General features: G+C 37.9%; 3 protein-coding genes across 8 annotated transcripts in view; 2 read left to right on the forward strand and 1 right to left on the reverse strand.

The window, feature by feature from the left end:
- Positions 1-385, reverse strand: part of clockb (clock circadian regulator b) — a 24,818-nt gene extending 24,433 nt beyond the window's left edge. For all 4 annotated transcript variants that reach the window (XM_028016720.1, XM_028016718.1, XM_028016722.1 and 1 more), the window contains exon 1: positions 249-385. The gene's annotated coding sequence lies outside the window, so the exon portion shown is untranslated. The remainder of the gene's footprint in view (positions 1-248) is intronic.
- exoc1l (exocyst complex component 1 like) overlaps positions 1-11,459 on the forward strand; it is an 11,658-nt gene extending 199 nt beyond the window's left edge. Inside the window, exons 2-4 of one of the 3 annotated variants that reach the window (XM_028016724.1) lie at positions 8,968-9,071; positions 9,179-9,357; positions 10,448-11,459. In XM_028016724.1, coding sequence (XP_027872525.1) covers positions 8,968-9,071; positions 9,179-9,357; positions 10,448-10,717 — 553 coding nt within the window. In that variant the 3' untranslated portion in view covers positions 10,718-11,459. Of the gene's footprint in view, positions 1-20; positions 261-7,947; positions 9,072-9,178; positions 9,358-10,447 lie in introns of those variants that run through there. The other 2 variants (XM_028016723.1, XR_003595427.1) reach the window with 2 other exon arrangements.
- Positions 11,460-12,588: 1,129 nt separating this feature from the next.
- smc2 (structural maintenance of chromosomes 2) lies at positions 12,589-24,730 on the forward strand. The gene is made up of 25 exons (XM_028019016.1): positions 12,589-12,897; positions 12,988-13,137; positions 13,853-13,975; positions 14,072-14,110; positions 14,190-14,300; positions 14,392-14,436; positions 14,551-14,784; positions 14,917-15,066; positions 15,853-16,086; positions 16,217-16,376; positions 16,455-16,572; positions 17,426-17,564; positions 17,661-17,780; positions 17,873-18,077; positions 18,650-18,785; positions 19,194-19,318; positions 19,414-19,607; positions 20,186-20,329; positions 21,345-21,419; positions 21,570-21,689; positions 21,779-21,979; positions 22,744-22,860; positions 23,039-23,199; positions 23,281-23,428; positions 24,339-24,730. Exons 1-25 carry the CDS (start codon positions 12,730-12,732, stop codon positions 24,522-24,524), a joined length of 3,603 nt encoding a protein of 1,200 aa, XP_027874817.1. The 5' UTR covers positions 12,589-12,729; the 3' UTR covers positions 24,525-24,730.
- Positions 24,731-25,217: the final 487 nt, after the last annotated feature.

Below are 25,217 nucleotides of genomic sequence, written 5' to 3' on the forward strand. Positions count from 1 at the left end.
TCTCTCTCTCTCTCTCTAAGGAGGAGCCGCGCACGCGCACGCCCACTCGCTCACACAGATACTGGCAGCTCAGAATGTGGGTCACTGGGCCTCTACTCTCCCTCGAGCGTGCGGAAACAGTCCCGAAGCCTGCTCTGCAGTCCGACCGCTTCCGCACGCCGAAAAAAAACAACACACCGTACACAAACAACTGAGCTGTTTCTCAACAAAAGCTTTTGTATGTGCAGTAAAAAAAAAAAAATCTTTACCTTCACGAATTACCTAGCAGCCAGTCTCCTTGTTTTGCTTACTTGAGCGTCACGTCGAGGCGGTGGGGGCCAGGAGGACTGAGAGGACTTCGGGCTGGGGAGAAAAACAGGAGGCCTACTTCATATTACGACGTACAGTCATGCGCAATAGAGACAGTAGGGCGCACTATTTTGCAAGTACAGTAGCAGAAACGGAGGGAAACTGCTGAGTGATCTCCGGAGGAGAAATGACTCCGCTTTTATGGCCTTTTCAACCTGGCTGCTCCACTCTGAGTCCATTGGGTTTTTTATAAGTACAATGTGGCAACTCAACACTTTCATTTGCGTTTGACTGGACAAGGAGTGAATTATGAAGTTCCTCTAAAATATTAGGTTGCCTACAGATTTTCGTAATAAATTACTTAAAATTGTTTAAGTGAGTTATTAAAACTGGTTTGACACTTCTCAAAATGTATTAAGCGCATAAATTGACTGAATGTGATACATATCTAGGTTGAAACAGATTACCATAGGGATGGCCCGGTCCAGATAGCAGGGCTTTTCTCTTTTTATCAACATCCAATCATCGGCGCTAGACTATATGACGCTATGTCTATATCTAATTTCGAGGCCCCCCTTATTTAATAATGTGCAAGTAAAACTGGAAATAAACTAGATACAGAAAAATTGAGGCACCCAAAAGAACTCTGATTATTTGCTTTAAATGATGTCACCAGAGATTTAGATAGCCTTTATCTAGATTAGATAATGTTTTACAACAAAACATAAATTTAAAAGATACTGTCCAGAAATATCTGCCTGGTAGATTTAATGGAATATTGCTGTCTGTTTAATTATTTATATTATGTTTTCTCTAAATTACAATTTATCTTTCCAACAATTTTCTTACATTGATCACACCATATAGTATACACGGAGCGTCTTCCCACCCATTGACTGGACATGCAAACAAGCAATATGAAATTCATTTGGAGTTAACAGATATATAACGTTTTATTTATTTATCTTGCCTGCCTTCTGCAATGGCAAAGACCCTTGGGTGGAGATCCATATTACCTATTTCGTAAATTTCCACTGCATATCAGGCTCTCGTATTATTCAGATACAAGTACACAAAATTACACTCCACACTATGTCAATATTTGTTCAACAAGAACTAAGCCAAACTGCAGAAACAGTGAGTAAAAATAGAAAGTCCAGTAGCTTACAGAACCACTTTTAGCTGCAATAACTTCAAGTATATATGAAACATTTCAGTCTTTAAAGTTATTGTGGTGGAACTTTGGTTTGCTTTTTGCAGCAATGATTCAGCGCAGGTTCTTGTTTTTGCACAACTCTCTTAATGCTCTGCTAAAAATATAAGTCAAGCTGAGGTCTACATTTTAACTTACGTTGCATGTTTGCTGGAATTGCTTAAGTCAGCAACTGGTTGACTAGGCAGGTTATTTCTTACTAGAACCTACTAGTATACAGAAGAGTTCATGGTTGACTCAATGACCACAAGGTCATGCTGCTGCAAAACAAACCCAAATCCTCAGCCTTCCAGCCTCCATGTTTGACATTTAGTATGAGTTTGTGCCGTTGCTATGTTTCACAGTAATAACATGATGTGTCATATGATGTGTTATGGGTCACTTGAGGTTTTATTTGCATGATTTTAATATTTGGAAAGAACCAGATATACTTCTGTAATGTGGGTAATATGTATATTCTTAAAATTGAAATAATTTTTTGTGTGTGTGCAGTTAAAGTTATGCCTGAGATTTTCCACCGACTAATAGAACAAGATATGACAACTCTTTTGTTCAGAAAAATTACTTACAATTTTTTACTTTAATGTCAAAAATGTTCCTATGTTTAGAAAAAAAGCTTCAAATGAGCAATTTTTTAACAATGGATTTTTTTTGTGTTTAAAAGTTGGAAGTCCAACCAACCTCAATTATGTTACAACATGAGTCTGTTTTTGTAATATTGATTATATATTTGTATTTAGAACTTTTTCTTGAGGTCCCTCTCTGAAATCTAAATCAGTGTCAGTTATAATGACTTTTACCTTACCAGTTTTGACAAATACAACAAATTTACTTGCTTTGTAAAACCAATAATACAGGACTGGATGATAGAAAGTTATAAGTTAGAGATTTGAAGATAAGAGATTTGAATTTTTAAAAGTTATTTTATTACTATTAAACATGTGACAGAACTGTTCTCATCAGGCGAACCTATTTAAACGCAGAAAGTATTTTCACCTAACTGCTTCAATAAATCCCATAGTTGTTCTTTTTCTATACATTAGCGCCCTCTACTGAAGAGAACATTTTGTACTATGCATGGTTTTCTTCTCTTAAACAAACAGACGTGAACCTATGGGCTGCCACATAATGCCTCTCCATACAATTGGATTCACTTTAATCAGATTATAAATAACTCTCATTTGCAGTCCAGAAAACATATTATCCCTGATTTCCAAAGAATCTCAACATGTTTAACTCTTTAGACTCAGGACTGCTCCAAGACTGAGGCCCAGGAAAGGTTGTGATGCTTCTGGATTTTTTTCACATCTTGATTTGTTTGTGTTTGCATGGATGAAGGTTAGATTAAAATAGTGGATAAATCAAATCAAATCTAAATTACTTATATAGCACATTTAAAAACTATTGTTGGCCAAAGTGCTGCACACAAAAACAACAAATAAGAGTAACTCCAACATAAAAGAAAACAGTGTGAAACATAGCCTTGCATCAATCGGGCAAAATATTTTGACCACCCTCCCAATAATGAGTTGATGTTAGCAGCGCCTTTACAGATATTGGACCTAATAGTGGGCAGATCCTTTACGTTTTGAGGAGGAGTCCCAGTGTGCTGCATCAGTCTATGGGCCACTGGAGATAGGCACCAGACCCCCCAAAACCCTTAAAACTGCAAAGACAAGCAGGTAAAGACAATGGATGGATGAAACCTTAATGCCATGTTTTTAAGTGAAACTTGTTGATGTAAAGATATCAGTGTGCTGTAGAGCTAATTGAAGTAGCCACTCAAAACTTTAGTTTTATGAGTGAAACTACTATGGATAAAAGGGAGTTGATGTTGGATTGTTATTTAATGAAACATTCGAGGCAAGACAATGATACAGGGAAATTCAAACACTTGAATATGCTTCTGTTGGGTTTATAGAATACTGTTTACAAGAAAGTTTTTTGATTATTTTTCTAAGCTAGTATTTGTTATCTACATTGATTTTGATTACATTCTTATAATTGATGTGTTACAGACCCTGTTTTATCTTTGGAATGAAGGGTATAGCCGTGAATTATGTCAGATAATACTGCATAATGGAACTTTTATTTATAAATTAGTAATAATTTGAAAGTAAAACTCTGAAATATGAAGGGTTAGTTCAAAACTTAGAAAATTCAAAGTCAAAGATAAATCAACATCACATACTGCTACTTCAAAAATGAACAAGAACTGCTTCCTTCAATTGAACCTGAGCAAATAAACCATGTCAACAATAGGAGTCTTTATTAGGAGACCAGGTCTAACATAGAAAGAAAACTCAACCACTAAAATTATTCTGCCAAACAGCCAACTGACCAGGAAGACATATTTTCTCCCAGCTTTTGTGCTCTTCTCTTCTAAGGAGCAGAATGAAGTCAGTTGTGCTCAGTTAACCTGCAGGATCTGCAGAAAAACTAATAGGAGCCCCACCTAAACCAGATATGGACCTTTACATTCAACAATCTCTCCTATAAAATCTAAACCACAGTTTGAGACACATTTACTGCCACACAGATATTTAACAAATAAACCTCTATGAAGTATAAAAGATGTTTCTTATCAGCAAAGGGTTGAATGTTGAGCCATACTCAGAGGCATCAGCTTATAAAAAGGCACCAAGCCATACAGGAGTTTGTCTCTGTTTAGATTTGCCATGAGTCAGTGATGTGAAAAACCCAACAGTTTTTCAGTTTCATTTCTAAACTGGGATTCTTGGTCACGATACAATTTGAGTCATAAAAATATGATTCACTACATCAGGAATAGAATGATTTTTTTCCCCCCTAACATGTCGCTCCCCAACACAAAAACAATAACAATACCATCAATGATGGGAAAAGGGCCTTCTGCAGCACAAAAAACTCCAAAAGCTAATGGTAGTGAAGCAGAGGAGGTAAGTTACCCAACAACTCTCACAAAGGTATCTGCTCCACAAGCACATTTAATGGCAATACACTGAACACAACCCTGGATTGTGATCAACCAGTCTCTCAACACACTCTTACCAGATGTTGGTCTTCAATTCTTCCAGTAAGTGAAGCCATTGCTTCAAAGAGAAAGTATACATCTGCTGTATGATTTTGAGTGGATGGACATTTGAGGAACAAATTAACTCTACTGTGTTCAGCCTGACCTTGTGTGGATGATTTATTGGATAAGTTTGAATGTTCCAACAGAGCATGATAATGACCAAATTATGCTCTATATCCCTGCTATCACCAGCAGAACCAAAGCAGAGATGGTCACAAGACGTTACAATAATGCTAAAACATCTGCAGGTTTCCAAACCATCATGCCTGCCTTTAGGCTTTGTTGATAAATACGTTTTGTTTCAAAGTTGCAACTGAAATGGATCAAAATTATTCAGATAAAGTCCAAAGTTATCTCTGAAACCATTAGTTAGAGAGCTAAAGCAGTTGTATATGTAGACGAATATTTTACAATTTTATTTTACAGGACGTTTTTCTTATAGCATAGTATACTGTATATATATATACATACATATATATATATATATATATATATATATATATATATATATATACATCTTCACAGGCTTAGTACTACAACCAACATAAACTATAACAAATTGTTATATGTAATATTATTAATGTATTATTTAAAGGTAGATAGAGGTTTTATTCTAAGTAAATCTCTGAAGTTTAATGCCGTGCTAGGAATACACGTTTTTAATAGTTTTCTTTAATTAATTATAATTTTGAGAATTAAAAGAAACATACTTTGTACAAGTTTGAAAAATAAATAAAACAGAGCTGTGTAACTTTGCACAGAATCATGGTTTGCTTAAAGTGGTATTTGATTATGAAAAAAATCTTTAATTGCAAAAAATGTGGAAGTAGGTGTTCAATTGCAAAGCAGTAAAGTAATGTGACAGAATAAGCAGCAATGTTACTACTTCAAAAACAACAACAGCAAACCACATATTCAGTTGCAAAGCAGTAAATGTGACAGAAAAAGCGGGCATGTTACCACTTCAAAACAACAACAAACCACATGCTCACACGGTGCTTGAATAAAAGTAATTTCCTAAACATTAGCACCCTCTACTGGAGAGAACATTTTGTACTAAACAGATTCTGCTCCTCTTATACAAACATAGATGTGATCCTATAGGCCACCACGTGGTCTAGGCCCTGTACAATCAGGGTTGCTTTGACCTGCTTGTTGACAGCTCAGTCCCACAGAGAACATGCTGTCCCTGTTCCCTTGTTCCCTTAACAATCTGCACATCTTTAACTCCTTGAGCTCCAGAGCTTTCATGGACTTAAGCCAATGAAAGACTGGTGCTTTTGAATCTCTAAGGATCTTGATTGTTTTCATGTGGTGGAGCTTAGTTGCCTTTTTGGATGACAACACTTTTATGAACAGCCACATTTTTACACACTGATCTCTTTCACTGATAGCATTTTTCAGTGTTTCTTGATCTCAAGAAAGGATTTCCACTTTAAATGTACAACCTTTGTATTTTTCTTTTATTTCTTTTAAATTATTTTATTATACAGGGAGAATAAAATCCTAAATAAGAATAGGTACAAAATCAGTTATTGATACCCTTAACAATTTCTATAAAATCAATCTAACTGAAACTTATTATAAAATATACTGAACTTTCAAAAGTTGATAAGAGTCCCTAACATTTTGTAGCTAATAATGTATGACTCTGTTTCCCAGGGATATAAGCGTGATATTATGATTAAAGCCATTTCTCTTTAACTTTTCTAAGTAGGACTGAAACGAGAGGCCATTTAAATAAGGCATACATTAACCTTCATAGGTCAGGAAATTATAACGGAAAAAATTCAATCAATTTAATTTTTTCTCAAAACTCCCATATGCACAGCATACACAGAATTGAAATGGTGATTCTCTCATATCCCTGGTGCAAACAGTAATATACATAAAAAATAGAAATATGTGGTAAAATAAAATACCTGTGAAAAACACATAAGACAAAAGGTTAATGGGGGTAAAGTCAGAGAAGGAAAACAGGGGAAGGGACTTCAGCATAATGATGGCCTGATGGGTTTGCTGGTTCTTGTCTGGATGCTCCTCATTCTCCTCCCGGAGGGCAGGAGACGGAAGAAGACCTCAATGCTGAGTGCTTTGTGGGCCAGGAGGGTTTGGTTGATATCCTGGAGTGTGAGATGGAGGGTACCAATAATCTTTTCTGATGCTCTCTGCGCTGCAAAGTCTTCCTGCAGGATGTGGTGCAGCAGCCTACTACCGGGATGCTTTCAGTGGTTCGGGAATAGGAAACAGACATAGTGGGGCTCAGTGGTTTGGCTCTTTTTAGTCTGTGGAGGAAGTGGAGTGTTGCTGCTCCAGGAAAGATCCTCAGTGAGATACACACCCAGGAACTTGGTGTTGCTCTCTCTCTCTCTGTAAAGCAGCACCATTGATGATCAAATTGGGTTGTCATTTAGTTGTTCAGTCATTGTGTAGTTCTTAGATTTTGTGGGTTGGTTCTATACTTTTTGGATTTAATTTCTTGGTTTAAGGCAGGGGTCTAATGATGCTGGTAATTATTTATTAAAATTATATACTTACATTTAAGAAACAGGTAAAAGAGGAACTGACCTGACTGGAACAATGAAAGTAACAGAGACAAAAGTACAGGACAGACTGCAAGGGATCTGCAGAAAAACTAATAGGAGCCCCACCTAAACCAGATGTCCTTGCCCAGATTGTCCTGCAAAGGACAATCTGGGCAAGGAGAAATGAAACAGACTGGCTTTAAACCGCATGGGATTCATTGACCTAAGAACCAGGTGAGACTAATCAAGAGAAGATATTCCAGCTGGAAGGACTAAACTGAGAAGCTGAGAGAAAATGACTAAATAACACTATCATGAACACAGACAGAATTAAATGGGACAAAAAAACAATCTTACTAAGAGTTCATGAACTAAAAGCGAATGTCCAACTCTAAAGTAATAATCTAAACCAGTACACATAAAGAGACCACAAAAAAGAATTGAATATCTTAATAATGAACTGTGTATGGGTGTGTACTTAAAAAAAATAATCAAAACACAAACCCCAGGCAAGAATAGAAACTATAAATGGATCATGCCACTCTTATGCTTATTCAGTTGCTCCTGTATTCCTGCCCCATTCATGGCAGCAGTCGGTAATCACTCACCTGTTTCTTTCTGGAGTCTCCTGCATTTGTGCCAACTCCAAACAAGAAACTATGACCTAATCTATTCCCATTAGCTTTATTATGATTTCAAATGTAACAGTACATCCTCACATGAAACACAATGGAAATGAATGCTGCTTTTATGACCATGCATGCCAGCAGCATACATTACAGAAGCCTCTTTTGAACTCTTCATATTATTGAGTGATAAAAGGTAAGTACAATAAACCTCATGTGTTATTCATAGGTCTTCAACACTTGTGTGCTTCCTTTCTGCTCCCTGCCCATCCGCTTATCTTTCCATCTCAGAGACAAAAAGCCTCTCAAATGAGCATCCACAAAGATCATCGACAACAACAGCAACAGTAAAGCACTTAGCAGTGGAAGGACCCATCTTTGTTTTCTCAAATATGACAAATCCAATGGAGCAACATTCTTTCCTGCTGACAAATCAAATCAGCGGTTTGGCCCGGGTTCATCAGGGTGATGTTTTGCTCCGAAAGAGGTACTAAAATCTTTGAAGAGCATGCTCAGAGGTAGTACTCTGTTGACATGTTCAGCATAATATCTCAAGGAGCCATCATTAAAGAAATGTAGCATTCTTTTCAGCAGTCCTCGCCCCCACCACCATTCATGTAAAGTGCTTCACCTCAGTTGTATCTATTCTCAGTGATTGAATTACTACAGTGTAATGGAAACCATGTAGAGTGCTGTGGGACATCCTTTTCCCACACAACAACCGTTTAATCACAGACAAACAGCGGGCACAGTGCCACATTATCTATCACTGTCCGAAAATGAATGAGAGAAGGAGACAGAGTGTTTTTTTGTTTGTGATGTTATCTGAAAAAATTTAAATGTAGGCGTGAAAGGCATCAGCTGGATCCTTCCTAGCATCATAATGGATCCTAAATAAGGCAATAAAAATGCAAATGATGATGACATTAGCATTTTATTGCCTTCTTTGCTACTTAGACCACTCTAGTATACATGTTAATAGGCAGGTATTAGCTCAAACTCTTTCACCACACAGTGGACTGTTCGTGTGCAGAATTCACACACAACCAGCCCACAGCCACAGATGTTTCTTACCATCAGTTCAGAGGAAACATCTCCACCTCCCTCCCCACCTCTGACACATTCTGGGTTTTCCCAGTCACGATCAGCATCTCATTTTTCCCTCCCCATTTTTATCTTGAAATATTCTGTGTTTGTTGTTTTGAGGCCCCTTTTTGTGAAATTTTAATCCCTTTCTCTCATCATGTCATCTCTTTTGAGGGAAGAGATGCAGAGAGTTTTATTTCGACCTGCAAAGCACAGACTTGTGGAGTTTATTGAAATTGAAGAGCCAACGCCTGGAAGGCATTTTCTCTGCGTCTCAGGTAAACTACTCTTATTTTTTTCTCCCTGTCTTTACTGCAAATGAAAATCCTGGTGCCGCACTGCATCCCTTTTCCAATTAAATGTGAGTGCACTTCTTTTCTCACAGTTGGACAAAAAAAAGTGGTGCAGTTAAGCGTAGTGCATTGTCAGATCTCTCAGTCAACCCAAAAATCTGGATCCAAGAAGTTACAAACCAAACGTTCCAGCATCCAGGAATGCTACAAGAGGACCGAGATCTGGTCCCTGCATGACCTGACTCTTGTTGATGGAAGAGATCCTGATGTGGTAATTTACAACATTTCTTTTAATAAATTGAGTGTAGTTCTTTTCTATAGCTACATATTTTATATTACTGCAATTTTTAATGTCTGTCTGTCTAACTATCTATCTATCTATCTATCTATCTATCTATCTATCTATCTATCTATCTATCTATCTATCTATCTATCTATCTATCTATCTATCTATCTATCTATCTATCTATCTATCTATCTATGAAACACCGACATGTTTCTTACTTAATTAATCAAAAAAGTGATGTAGTGTTAATGATGTCATAGCAGCCATAAGTAATACTTGTAAAAGGACAACAACCTGCCAAAAGTATTTAAATTCTTTGAACGTTTGACCATTTTTCATGCTTTAACTAGAAACTTGACTTGATGTAATAGACAAAAAGTGACTAAAGTGGAGTCGTTTTTCAACCCTTCGAATAATTTTGTACAATTCAAGAACAGCGCTGATGTTGTCCACTAGAAAAGACACATGAAGCTGATGGATACTTCAAAATTTTAGTAGCAAGGTTGTCATAAAAAATATTATTGAAAAGAATAAAATATGAATTTATTCATAAAAATATTTGTCTTTTGTTCATATTTTTTAGCTGTAGTTTCAATTTCCCATAAGTAGAACAACAAAAAAGCTCTGACTTGGGCACACCCTTTCCTTAACATTGGCTAAATACAGAATTTTCAAACAAAGAGTGGGCCATCACAAATGCAATAAGATATGTTCTGCACAAACAAAATTGAAAATAATCAAAACCATACAAAATTACTTCAGAAATAAGACTACTTTGTTCTTTTCACTAGAACAATAAGCATTTTAATTGGAATAAGAAATTGATTTTTTGAACTTGCTGAGTTTGTCAATAAGCTTAGACACCAGTGTAACATTAAGTAACGTTATGAACTGAAGGGAAAAATTCTACATTTTTTAAATTTAATTAATTTTACAAATACATGTTTGAAAAGTGTATTGTCCACTTCTACTGCTAATTTCAGGGGTTTGAACAATGGAAAATATAGACACAACCTTAGAAGGCCAAAAGCTTTAAGCCACTTGCACATTATCATGTTCATTTTTTTGCCCCCAGGATGACTCCTGCTTCCTGCTGCACTTCGATAAGGTGCGTACAGTGACGGCTGTCACCTGCTCAGCCAAATACACGATGGTGCGTGCCCTGGTTGCCCTCTGTGATCGTTACTGTCAGAGGCCGCTAAATCTGCAGAACTTTGACTTCCCTTACATCAAGCCCACCACCTATTACTCCAACAGAGGGGACTGTGTCGTTCTGTCCCAGATATGCTTCTATGCGTGCAATCTGGTTTGCTTGTCTATGTGTCCAGTGCCACTGGATGCCTAACAACACAACTTTTGTGTGTTTCTCTATAGTGTGTGAGCATTGTTGTGCTGTAGCTAATGTTCTGTGTGTAATTCTGGTTAATCGCAGGTATGCTTCAGTTGGGTTTATATTGATTATTTATTTTTGCATTATTGCTCTTTTAAGCGTATGTTCATGACAAACAAGTTTTAGACTGATATTTCTAGGACATCTTTTGTACTTAGTGTTTAATTATGTGATCCATTAAAGAGCCCACTAAAAATGACATTCACAATAAAACAAAATGAACTATAAAAGACAAATATAGCAAAGAGATGAATGACTTATTTTATTCATAGTAAATAAAGACTCCTGTGAACACAGTATGTTTACTGTGTGTTATTTATTTGCCATCTCTGTATTTTAAATTCCGTATTGCTAAAGAAAGATTCCTTTGCAGGAAATATCAGTGAACAGGTTTATACCTTTCATGTTATTGAAAGTAATGAGAACATTGAAATTAAAGTTCTGTTATGAGAGATTTTATTTATGTAGTCATTTTAGAAGTTTCATAAAAAAAATGTAAATAGAAAAATAAAAATGGATATCATGCTGAGATACTTTTTGCCTTTACCCAGAATATTTAAATTAACTTTTATTCATGCAAGTGCTTTCACTTAAAATTAGTTGTTGTAGCTGGATGCCCCTTCACTCTTTTTTCTATCCTTTCATCTGCATTTTGTTTTAGCATATTATTTCTTAATAAATGAGTAATTATGATCTACTTAAGTGTTTATTTGCTGCTTTTATTACTTTGTTTCATGTAAGAAACACATTTTTGTGGTTTTTGCCTTTACATTTTATTGATGAATTTTATTTGTTGATAGGAAATATATCAGCTTTGAAAAGTGTTAATTGAAAATTGCCTTGACCTTAATGGCAATTGCACCAATTAGTACAGCCCACCACCTTCCCTCTTACCTATATGTTCTACCTGTAATTACACTGCCAGTCAAATACCAAATAAAAGTGCATTTCACATCAGTCACAAGTTCTTCCCATCCATGTTTAAAATAAATTTGGAAATAAATGTTTATTCATTTCACAGTTGAATATTAGAATATCACATCAAATCTCAGATTATGAGATACCCATAATCTGAGATACTCGATTATGTTTTATTACCAATTGCAAGCTACAATCACTCAGATTCATTCAGACATAAGCACTTTAATTAACTATTATCATTATTATAAGTGGATCTTCCTTTCTACGGGAATAAAGTGTATGCTTACTGTACAAAACCATTCAATTTGAAAATTTTTAAATAACTCCTGGACTCACGGAAATAAGTATTAATTTTTAAAATACCTCCTGGAAAGATAGAGTAAGTAAGTTTATTTAATAAATTACTCATTATTTAATTAGAGCTACATTTTTTTCTTTTTATCAAAGATCATTGATTCTATCTGTAATTTTCTATCTCAATAGTAATTAGTATTACTACTATGTTATACATTTATTTTATATAGATAAAATTAATCGAAATTAGTTGAGCTTAGACTTTATTTTAAGCAAATGCTATTACACAAACCAAACGTACCTTATCAGTTTTCTTCAGCGGAACATGCCCATCACAATATGGCGGACAAACTCACGAATTATGTGTGGCACTCAATGGCGCACAATGTTTTAGTCGTCATAAAAAATGCCTGATAAAAAATACACCTGTAGCGATTGGTCGTATAATTATTTGTATGCGTTATCATTTATATTTAGATATTTTATAAAACCACATATATCCATTTTACTATAATATACTTGTGACAAAATCACCTGGAACTACACAAACTTTTAGTGTCGGTTTGTTTTCGGCTTCAAAAGGAAAGCCTCTCCGCTGCGGTCTTCGTCCACGCCTAGCTGCCGCCAAAATTCAAGTAGAGACGGGGTTGTCGGTTGTAAATACTGGTCAGCAGTGTCCCTGCGTATTTTCACATCTCGGTTAGCCTTAATACTGAGTTATCCTCCGAGGTCTGCGGGGAGAGGACAGAAAGATGTACATCAAGTCTATAATCATTGAAGGATTTAAATCCTACGCTCAGAGGACCGAAATCAACGGCTTCGACCCGCTGTTCAACGCGATCACAGGACTGAACGGTAGCGGAAAGTCCAATATTCTAGACTCGATATGTTTCCTTCTGGGCATCTCCAACCTCTCACATGTAAGACTGCTGTTTAGATCCGCACATTAAGTCATTTGGCTATCTGGTTTTAAATCCATTTAATTTATCTTAATTTATTTCACATTAAAGGTGCGAGCCTCCAACCTCCAGGACCTGGTGTACAAAAATGGACAGGGTGGCATCACTAAAGCCACTGTGTCTATTACTTTTGACAACTCCAACAAAAGTCAGAGTCCTCTGGGGTTTGAAACCCACGACGAAATCACAGTCACCAGACAGGTACGGATACAAACAGCTTTTCTCTAATGACTATACAATTTCACAGATTTCTCCTTGATCCTTTTTTCCTTTTTATCCCAGCATTGTTAGCCGTATGCTTGAGAAACACCTTTGATGCTTAGGAGTTTGGGTCGTAAGCGTCAATATTAACCAAGGGTGATGATTTACTAGGGATTTTGTTTGAAAGTTCAGCACATAATGGTAAAATAGGAGAAAAAGTTTAGACGATTTTTCAAAGATAAAAACCAAACTCAGTTTGTTGTCTTTCAGGATTGACCTCTTTATTTACATTTTCCCATCGACTATGACGAGTTCTCTTTCCACTCTGAAGAAAATCATCTCAAGTTTTTCAGTCTAAAAAGTGTGACACACATTTGTATTCAGCCCACCTGAGTCAATATGTCTATTAGGATGAATTCTTCGACTTTCCTGTTTTATGCTACCTCACATTAACACTCATCTGTTTCTGCTTCCCCACCATGATGCTGCTACCACCATGTTTCAAAGTGGGGAAGATGTATTAAGGTTGAGGGACAGAGTTAGTTTCCTTGATATGAACAGTGTATTCATATATATTCTGCCCATTTATTCTAATACCCATGAATTAAATCCACTGTAAGGTACTCTGAAGGTACCCAATTCTACTGTAATTATGGGCTTGAATTTTTTTTCTTTCAATCAAAATGTTCAATTTGTGTTGGTTTCTGTCTGACAGGTTGTGATCGGTGGCAGGAACAAGTACCTCATCAATGGAGTCAATGCCAACAACACCAGGGTGCAAGATTTGTTCTGCTCTGTCGGCCTTAACGTTAACAACCCACATTTCCTCATCATGCAGGTCGGCCCTTTCTTCACATTCCTTCCATTCTTTTTTCTTTTTAAGACTTCAAACATTAGACTAAGTTTTGATCTTGTGATGTTTCCATCACGTCAGGGGAGAATCACCAAGGTTCTGAACATGAAGCCACCAGAGGTAAAGCCTGCACATTTCATCAAATGTCTCACTAATGGCTGCCTTCGTTTGGAACTTATAGAAAACTCTCCTTTTCCAGATTCTTGCCATGATCGAGGAGGCAGCAGGCACCAGGATGTATGAGTGTAAAAAGATCAGCGCCCAGAAGACGATTGAGAAGAAGGAAGCAAAGCTGAAGGAGATTCAGACTGTATGAGATGCAGGGTCATTTTTTTATTTATTTCTGAGTCTGTTTTAATAGAAAACTGCTGCAAACTTTGTCTTGTATTTAACTCTTTTAGATTCTGGATGAGGAAATTACTCCCACTATGCAAAAACTGCAAGAAGTAAGCTGACATTTGAACTCATTACCTGTACTGACGCCAAGGAACACATTCGATTCCTTCCACCATGTAAAAGTTTTCATGTTAATCTTCCTAAACCCTCTCCTCTTTCTCCAGGAACGATCATCCTATTTGGAGTACCAGAAGCTGATGCGCGAGATCCAGCACTTGTCACGCCTCTATGTGGCTTGGCTGTTCGTGTGCGCTGAGGAAACCAAGAAGAAGTCTGCAGAGAATCTGAAGGTGATGCAGGACAACATTGCCAAGATGCAAGCCAACATGGCCGAGAACGAGAGCAAAATCCAGGAGCTGTCGGCCCAGATTCAAGAGCAACAGAAGAAAAGAGACCAGGTACTGCAGACAGAAAAGTTTTGTTTTGTTTTTTTTTAAACTGTAGCGCTAATGTTTTGTTTAGTGTTTTAGCCCCATTGGTTGTTTTAGTTGTGATTTTCTTACCTCTGATGTTAAACTGCTCATTTCAAGGAGGTGAATGGCGTTTTAAAAACCATGGAAGACACTCTTGCTGATGCCCAGCGTGTGGACGCTAAATCTCAGAGCGCTCTAGACTTAAAAAAGCAGAATCTCAAAGATGAAACCAAGAAGCGAAAGGAGCTTGTGAAGAGCATGGAAGAGGTAATGAAATAATTAGGGCCGCAGCTAACGATTATTTTAGTAATTGAGTATTCCGATGATTAATTGAGGGATTGGATAAATAATTGACACGTTCTGCAGATTTTTTTATTTAACAACTTAAGCTTATCTTATACAATAATAAAAATGCAAATAAGCACTCATTCCTTTTTTTGGTAAATAAGAAAAATATTTTATTCATAACAGCATATTTTTAGTGTACACTTGATAATTTGTAGCAAAGGATTCATCTGCAGCTAAAAACATACTTGTACCATTAACAAGTGAAAAGAAAAGCTCAGCTCTGGCTTAATATTGTAGGGCTATTCTGTTGGGGTTTTTTCCCCAATTAATGGATTTAACAATTGGATAGTAAAAGGGTCTCGATAGATTTTATTTATCTACAGAATTTGAACCAGGTGAAGCTAAACCTTTAGAAGTTCTAGGTTAAACATATTTACAGACAAAGATTTTTCATCTTAAATGTTAAGTGTATACATTTTTTTCGTACAGTTTTGGCTTAATTAAATGTTTTGATTTTGTTGGTCTATCGAAATATAGCATTTTTTTAAGAGTCTGTATATTCCAGTTAATGATTGATTGATTACTAAATGAGTTGACAATTTCAATAATTGATTAATTTGTATTAATCATTTATTAATATAGATTAACTAGCTGGTTAATTGTTTCAGAACCAGCTAGTGTTCCTGGTATGTTATCAAATCCGTGAGCAGAACCAAAAAAAAAAAAAAAAAGAAATATAAAACTTTTCTTTTGTTTCCTCGCTAGGATAAAAAAGTGCTTGTGGTAAAGGAAAAGGAGGTTTCCAAATTGGCAGAGCAGCTTCGTGCTGTGCAGGAGGAGGGACAGAAGGACAGCGCCGCCCTGGAGGCTGCTGAGCAGCACTTCAAGGCCGTGTCGGCCGGTCTATCCACCAACGAGGATGGTGAGGAGGACACGCTGGCTGGGCAGATGATGGCCTGCAAGAACGACATGAGCAAGGCCGACACAGAGGCCAAGCAGGTGAGAAAACTAACTCTGATATTGGAGGTTCACTTTGTCATACTGCACTGTGCTTTATGGTGGTTTTGCATGTCTTTTTGTTTAAACAGTTTGGTCCTACTTATTACACTAACACCTTCTCTTTTTCTAGGCCCAAATGACCCTGAAGCACGCTCAGGCTGAGTTAAAGTCCAAACAGGCTGAGGTCAAGAAGATGGACAGCGGCTACAAGAAGGACCAGGACGCCCTGCAGGCTGCCAAAGGCAGCAGGGAGAAACTGGAGGCGGGGTTAGCCAAGCTCAACTACGAAGGTAGTTAACGGTTACTTCCAAGCTTTAGTTTTATTTCTCCACTAAACCAGTGTGATAACCATGGCTGTGTCTCTGCAGAGGGAAAGGAGGAAAGTCTGCTGGAAAAACGGAGGCAGCTGTCCAGACAGGTCTCTCAGCTCAAAGAGACCTATGAGCGCCTCATGGCCCGCTTCCCCAATCTGCGCTTTGACTACAAGTAACACCTCATTTTTCTGCACACTGAACATGCAGGGCAGAGAGTCTTTATAGAAAAGGTTTTTAGTTTGTGTCACTAAGTGGGTTTAGACTTTATTTAAGACTCGAGGTCCAGTTAACCAGTTCACCAGTTTGATGGTGAACTTCTTTTTCATCTAGATTACTTCCAAAAGGTAAAAAAAATAATAAGAAAATTAGTCATTTAGTTGCATCATGATACAAAAATATATATAAAAAAAACCCAACTAAATAAGATACTGTACATCTTACAGAATAAACGTTAGTTGTCATACTTATCAGAGAGAACAGTTAGGTCATGAGTTTTGAAAAACAGAAGTAACAGTTTTTTATTTAGTTAGTTTTACAGGAACAAGTAAAAGGATTTAGTTGTATTCTCCCAAGGTACAAGGAGTGAAGAATAAATAATATTGACTATGGAAAATGTGGTTAATGAATACTTTTATTTCTTATTCTATAATTCAAAATATAAAAGTGAGCATTTCTGGAAAATAGATGTTTTAAAAATGATTTTCTATTTAGACAATGACATTCTCATTTTGTTTGCCCCATTAATCTTGGGTTTTTGTCCAACTTTAAACATTGTCTATTGAGTACATCATTGAGATAAAAGCAACAAATGTCTTAAGAAATAATTCTTTCAGTCTCTGGTTCCCCCAGCCTAAGAATTTTGGCTCTACAGGCAAAAAGTTTGGACTCTACTGGTTTACACGTGACTACTTTTATTTTATTCAGGTTTCGTTTGAGTTGTTCAAGTATGAATTTCAGCTTCTTTAATTTCTGGGTTTTACCACATGACTGACCCCCATGCTAAAGCAAGATGATGTGATTACCAGGGATCCAGAGCGTGGCTGGGACCGCAGCAAGGTGAAGGGGCTCCTCGCCAACCTGATCACTGTCAGCGACGTCACCTACGCCACAGCGCTGGAGGTTGTTGCCGGAGGCCGTCTGTATAACATTGTTGTTGATACGGAGGTATGTGTGAGGAAAGACTTGGTGAATATGGTAATAAAGGTTTTTCAGAAAGACAGCGGGACTCTAACCCGCGGGTCGGTGCGTTCTCCTGCTTAGGTGACGGGTAAAAAGATCCTGGAGAAGGGAGAGCTGCAGCGGCGGTACACCATCATTCCCCTGAACAAAATCTCTGCCAAGACGCTGAACGACAAAGTGATCAACGCTGCAAAGAGTCTGGTGAGAGAGCGGCTTTAGATCGGAGTTAAATATTGACGTGTTTGCTTGTAACTCAAAGAGTTCTCCATTTTCTTTGCATTTTTCTCCGTCAGGTTGGGCAGGATAACGTTCACACATCCCTGAGTCTGGTTGGCTATGAAGCAGACCTGCGGAAAGCCATGGAGTACGTGTTTGGGTCCACCCTGGTGTGCGACACGCTGGACAACGCCAAAAAGGTGGCCTTCGACAAGCAGGTGATGACCAAGACGGTCACGCTCGGAGGGGACATCTTCGACCCTCAGGGAACTCTGAGCGGAGGTGAGACTGGGGGGGGGGGAACATCCAGTTGGATTCTGGTTGCGTTGTGAAATTAAATCTGTACAGACATGCAGAGAAAGGAGGCGATAACAGGAATTTGGCAATATTTACGATTGATTGGTTCTGATCAATGACTGATCAATGCCGGTCTTTTTCGAACAGTAAATTGACAGGAAATAGGCTGGAGAGAGAGAAGACATGTAGTAATAATTGATTAGCTTTTTGTTTTAGACATCTGAAATACTCCCAAACTAGTGACGCGACCTTTCCTGTTTTATCCACATTTTTCTCTCCATGCCGTTGTTTATTTTTAAACGGTAATGAGGCATGGCGGCGTAACCTGAAAATGCTGCTATGCATGTTACTCAGCAGGTTGATGCTAGATAACCATAGTGAGTGAGTTAGTTTTGAGAGGTGGAGCAGCAGCTAAAGACTTTCCTCTGCCTACATCCCCCAGAATGCCATTCCACAACAGAAATCTGAACACATTAAAATCGCAATGCAATTCAGATCACAAGACTCTGATCTGTGCATTCCTAAACATCTGGAGTCACACGACTTTTCCCCTACAGGCGCCCGCTCTCAGTCGGCCTCCATATTGACGAGCCTGCAGGAGGTGAAGGAGGTCCAGGACCACCTGGAGGAGAAGGAGGCCCAGCTGCAGGACATCGAACGACAGCTGGCTGATCTTAAAGGAACCGCTGAGAAGTAAGCAGCTTTCAAGGATGCTACCGCATGAATTTAACATGTTTGTTTGCCGAAGTTAATTAACTCTTTGCTCAAAAAATCAACACTCTCAGAGCAGTAATTAAGCCAAAAGTGTACAAAAATGTATATAAAATTAGCATTTTAGATGAAAAACCTTCTTTGACTGTAACTATGTTCTACCCAGAATTCCTCGAGTGATATAATCTTTAGCTTTTTCTTGCATACTTTAAATAGTGTATAAAATAAACTTTAGTGGTTAAATGAAAACTTATTTCCATGTTGTTTTTTTTCATCTGATTACCTGATTAATCGTTACTAAACCAATATTCTATTACTGAATTAATTGTAGTTATAGAAACCTTAAAAATGTGGAACAGAGTTCTGAGTCGGCCTCATTAATCCGTCCAGGTACCGGCAGCTGAAGCAGCAGCATGAGCTGAAGCTGGAAGAGGAGCAGATCCTGCAGGCCAAAGTGCAGCAGAGCTCCTTCCACCAGCAGCAGGAGGAGCTGGAGAGGCTGCACAAGGCCATTGGTCAGAACGAAAACACACACACTGTTCTCTAAAGGTAAACGTTTGACCCAACGGTGTGTGAAGCTTGTTTTCTGTTTGTGCGTTTGGCCAATCAGAGGAGAGCGAGGAGACTTTGCGCATCACCAAAGAGGTGAAGAAGAAGGCCGAGGAGAAATACAAGGTGCTGGAGAACAAGATGAAGAACGCCGAGGCGGAGAGGGAGAAGGAGCTGAAAGCAGCCCAGGAGAAACTGAACACAGCCAAGGCCAAAGCAGACGCCTTCAACAAGAAGCTGAAGCAAAAGCAGCAGGTAAAACCGCTGACATTTTGTAGTAGTGTCATTATAACCATAAAAATGATGATAAAGAAAAAAATATTTATTACTTCTTTTTTAGGTAACTGCATGACACAGCATTCATAGCGGCACAAACATAAATGCTTTTTTCCAAAAAACATTCCTATTTGCTTTTTCAAGACGCCACATACTTAAAGATGTGTGATTTACATCACTTAACTGCACAAAGACATTTATTTAATCATTTTTTCAAATTTACTGATGTGTATTGATGCTTTTGTATACAAATTCACATTTAGTCGGTTTTTTAAAATGATTATTTACTGAAATTCACCGTGACAATGATGTATTTAATTCTTATCATGAAAAGAGATTTTTCACAATAAATGATACAGAATATAATAAATGCGCCCATCCTTAGTCCCTTCTGTTTGCCAATCTGCCCATCTGCCTCTGCTTTTATTTTTATATATATATGTTTTAAAGAAACAACAACTTAGAACTCTGGGAAGTTGGGTATGGACAAGTAGCATGTAGTCGCGACATGGAGAATCTTCTGCTTTTGAGTCTCCTGTTGGGTGTTTGATGTTCAGGAGTCTGACGCTGTGGCCCTGGAGCTGGAGGAGCTGCAGAGGGAGCAGGCCGGCTACGAGCAGCAGATTCAGGCCGTGGACGAGGCCATGAAGGCCATCCAGGAGCAGATCGACAGCATGGCCTGTACCGTCTCCCAGAACAAGGTGCCGTTTACAGGACTGCCTTGAAACCAACTCAGCTGAAGTGAAGCATTTTTGTGTTGTGTTCTACTTCCATTTCCGTCAGCTTTTTGTCAACTTCACATTTTCTCACAATACAGCCATAAATTTTAATACGTTTTACTGGAACAACTCGGCTAAACTTGCTCACTGAGAAGTGTCTGATTTGTCCTGTCATCAATAGTCCTGTCAAAATAACAAGCTTTACTGGATGATTAAGTGTCCTGCAAATTACTGCAATAAACGATAATATTGTTGTTTTGAGAGCATTTTCAAGTGATATATTGGTAATGGCACGATAATGTATTATCAGAATTAGTTTAAAGACTTATAAACTTTAACTTTGTACAGAACACTCCGCACTGGAACTGGAGGATGTTTTAAATGTCGAAACTAAAACACAACCACCACAAATATGACAAAAAAGATATAAAAGCCGCACACAATCTAAAAACCATAAATAAAATGTATTATGAAGTCTCTAAACAAATCTGCCCTTTAAAAAATATTAGTAATCAGAGTGGAAATTGAGCTCATTTTAACTAATCATGCGATTAATTGCTGATTGTGACAATCTTAGTCAAGTGTTTCGGTGAAAATGTTTAATTTTGGTCCCACGTGAACAGAATTTCTTCTGGGATTCTGTCAACACTCACTTTCTTTCTGGCACTATGTTAAAGCTAAATTGTCACAGTAAAATGACTAGTTGTCCTGGTAACACTTAGTGAATCCTGAAGTCAGCCGGTCCCCAGATTGTACCCACGGATATCAGAGAGAAGAGGGTGAAATATAAGTCTGTGTTGCACTTAAAGATTTTTAAAAATACATTTTTAAAAAACGCTGAAAACTGTTAGTTGCTTTTCATGTCACTACTCTGTACTACTAGGTATGGGCAGGCGGATCATACCTAATAACATATATTGACATTTGTGGTGTAATGTGACTATTAATGCACTGCATGAGTGCAAAAGCTACAAATATTTCCTACTTTGTAACGTAGGAGACGGTGCGTAAAGCCCAGGAGGAGCTGAGCAAACAGAAGGAAGAGATCATGACTCAAGACAAAGAACTCAAGGTGACCTTTACATTTGTCTTGATTGTTTTGGCTTCCAAACACCACAATTTACTCCCGTCTGTCGGGAGCCGACTAATTACAGTGCTCTAAGGGTTTATGGCATAAATGCCTAACAACTTGTCACGTTGCCTCTGTTTCTGAATGCTCCAGGAGAAAAACACAGAGGTGAATAAGATGAGGGAGAAGAATAATGAGGCCCAGCTGAAGATCAAGGAGCTGGAGCACAACATCAGCAAGCACCAGAAGGAGAGCCAGGACACTGCTGACAAGGTTCACTCAGTCTCTGATGTTCATCCACCCATCGCTGCGTCTCTTTGTTCTTCTAATCATGAAGTTTTGGGGGGGCTTTTTCCCTCCAGGTGAGTCGGATGCTGGAGGAACACGACTGGATCCATTCAGAGCGGCAGTATTTCGGCCAGCCGAACACCTCCTACGACTTCAAGACGAACAACCCCCGCGAGGCCGGGCAGCGCCTGAAGAAGCTGGAGGAGACCACCAGCAAGCTGGAGAGGAACGTCAACAAGAGGGCCATGAACATGCTGAACGAGGCGGAGGAGAGGGTGAGACGGGGAGCGGAGCGGGGGATGCAAAGCTCCGCGTTCAGGGTTCCTTCGCAGCCTGGAGGCGTTTGACATTCCATTTTCAGTATTTTCCAGTGGAAACAAATTTGTACCTCCACACTTTAATCCCAATCACATTGTCTGAATATGTTCTTTCTCAGGGTATCCGTGCATCCGTAAAAAAGTCTTAAAGTTATGTATCTAAAAAATAAAGCCTTAAAATGTTTGTTTTAAAAAGGTAAATTGGCTTAAGTATATTAATCACAGGTCTCAAATTTTGTTTTGGAAGGACTTTTTAATCTCGCATTTTTTAAAAGTATTTTTGTTTCTTCTTGTTGGACTTTTCTGTCAGGCAAATGTTTGTGTTACACTTGGGCATCTTCATTAGGTTCTGACTTGAAACTATTGAGGCTACTGCTAACTAACTGCTAACATACCCTTGCTAGCTAGCTTTTTCAGTGTCAATAGTGGCTAAGTGTAAATCTATTCCAAGTTGGCTGGTTGGAATTCATGCATTTCTGTGAAGTTGGGTCTTAAATTCCATTCAGAATTATATTAAAAAGTCTTAAACTTGGTTTGTGAAACCTGCAGAAATCTTGTTTCTGTCACTTCTCGTTTACATCCATCTGTCTTGCCTTTTCTTCCTTTATTCCCTTATCCATTTTCCATAAAACCATCTCACTGCAGAAACATGTGCTACAATGAGAAGTTCTGAAAATATAAAACAGTGCAGGACAGATTCACAATTGTTTGTCCTCCTGCAGTACAACGATCTAATGAAGAAGAAGAGAATTGTGGAGAACGACAAGGCAAAGATCCTACAGACCATCAAGGAGCTGGACCAGAAGAAGAATGAGGCGCTCAACCTGGCATGGCAGAAGGTCTGCTTTTTGTTTTGTACCTGATTTCTCTGGAAACGTTGATTAGATTTACCGTTTTAAATTCATTTCCCAACATTTTCAGTAATAACAAAACCCCCTTTTGAATTTTTTTTATTATTAAAACAAAGAAGGGCAGTATGGCTTAGTGCCATCTTCAATTTCAATCCTCCCTCTGCAGGTAAACAAGGACTTTGGCTCCATTTTCTCCACCTTGCTGCCAGGAGCCACAGCCAAGCTGGCTCCTCCCCAGGGATGTGGCGTCCTGGACGGCCTTGAGTTTAAAGTAGCTTTGGGTGACACCTGGAAGGAGAACCTGACTGAACTCAGCGGCGGGCAAAGGTTTGAAACCTTATACTGCTCCTTTAGTGTGTTTTCTCAGCCTGTGTGAGAACGTGACTTTAATCTCTCTCTCCTCATCAGGTCACTTGTGGCTTTGTCTCTCATCCTGGCCATGCTGCTTTTCAAACCCGCTCCCATCTACATCCTGGATGAGGTGGACGCAGCTCTGGACCTGTCTCACACACAGAACATCGGACAGATGCTGCGCACACACTTCACACACTCGCAGGTAAGTGACTCAAAAAAGCCATTTGTTGAGAGAACAACATACATACGGAGCAGCAATAAAACCAAAACTGTACAAAGATGTATACATTTTGCATTTAAGATAAAAAATACTCGTCTGTAAATATGTTCTATCCAGAAGTCCTCACATGGCAACGTTTTAACTTCACCTGGTTTAAATTCTGTAAAGAAAACATCCCATTAAGCACCTTTTGGTTTTCACTTATAAATCAGATTTACACAATAGTGATGTCAAGTCAAACAGAAAGGTCCGAGATTTTCACATGATAGAAGTAGTTTATTTTAGCTATAGATGCATCTCCTGATACAAATCATTAAGTGTTCATTAGAGGAATGCTGTTTTATTGCACTGTAGGTAATATAATGTTTTTCTGATTTAAAAAAAAAAGAGGATGAATTGTTTATTTGCATCTTTTAATGTCTTTCCAGTATACAGATCAAACAATTCTTAAAAGAAAAATCATCCATTTAATCATTTGTTTACACAATGTGCAAACTTTTAACATATAATCAGAATAAATCTCTAGAATAATGGATTACTAAAATAATTGATAGCTGCAAGCTTTGTAGAGACATACTGTTCCCCAAATGACTTGCAGCTGTAGTCAGAGACGGGGGAACTCTACAATTATGGACCCAGGAGGAAAGAATAAAAACGTGCAACACATTTTTTCTGATTTATTTTCAGAGGAAGTTTGAAAACCACTCATTCTTGTTCTTTCACTTCCATTATGCACTACTTTTCTACCGGTCTATAACACCAAACCTCCATAAAATATACAGAATTTAATGTTTGTCATGTGACAAGATGTAGAAAACGTTTGAAAGACTTTAAATTGAGGACAAAACAGTAGGTTCTTCCTTCTACAGTCTTTTTCCCCTTCTCTCTTCAGTTTGTGGTGGTGTCCCTCAAAGACGGCATGTTTACCAACGCCAACGTCTTGTTCAAGACCAAGTTTGTCGACGGCATGTCCACGGTGTCACGGACCGCGCTCAGCCAGAGCGACTCCAACGTTCCGCATAAAGTCCATGACAAGGCTCGACAGAGAGACAGGAGGAACAAACAGCTCATCAGTTAATCACTGCACTGAAAACATCAGGGCAGCCATATTTGTCTTTACCTAAAATGATAGTAACTGCTTTTTATGTCTTACTGAGGTCTGTGTATCTGTTTAGCAATCCTGTTTAAATACTTCATTTGGATCCTGTGTTTTGTGTTCTTTTCATATATGCAGCTGATGGATATATTTGTTTGTTTTTTTGTAAATAAAACTGGTAAACTTTATTGTTGGAGGTTTTTCTGTCTAAACTAGGACTATTTATGAAGAAAAACTTGTAGGAGCAAACAAACTCTATGGCAGTAAGTTTCAACAGAAAATCTGTTTTTACCATACATTCCAGATATGTAAAATTGGTTTTAGTGGATGTATTAGTATATATATCTTTAATTATATTTTGAGCAAACTATTTGATTTATTCCTAATTACATTCTGACTAGCAAAAGCGTCAAATTTACCTGTACTTTGTAAGAAATCTGCAATTCATGACTGACTTATGGCAGGCCATTTTAACAAATGTTTCATCTAACTCTAGATATCAAAATTATTTTGATTAGACAATACATTTTGACTATCCTGAATGACTGCATTCACATTCTAATTCAACCCATCTTCAATTACATTTTGATGAGTCCATTTATTTCAATTATTCAACATTCAGATATCTAGAAAGTTATTACATGTAGACAATGTTAAAATTGCCTGCCATAAACC

This window comes from Xiphophorus couchianus, chromosome 5 (genome assembly GCF_001444195.1).
Source record: "Xiphophorus couchianus chromosome 5, X_couchianus-1.0, whole genome shotgun sequence".
Taxonomy (NCBI): Eukaryota; Metazoa; Chordata; class Actinopteri; order Cyprinodontiformes; family Poeciliidae; genus Xiphophorus; species Xiphophorus couchianus.

Bases quoted from the DNA above. Each gene is read 5' to 3' on its own strand.
- smc2 (XM_028019016.1), top strand. From the start codon at position 12,730: ATGTACATCAAGTCTATAATCATTGAAGGATTTAAATCCTACGCTCAG. The intron at 18,078-18,649 runs GTGAGACTGGGG...TTTCCCCTACAG, and splicing joins TCAGGGAACTCTGAGCGGAG to GCGCCCGCTCTCAGTCGGCC. The intron at 21,690-21,778 runs GTTCACTCAGTC...TTTTCCCTCCAG, and splicing joins GCCAGGACACTGCTGACAAG to GTGAGTCGGATGCTGGAGGA.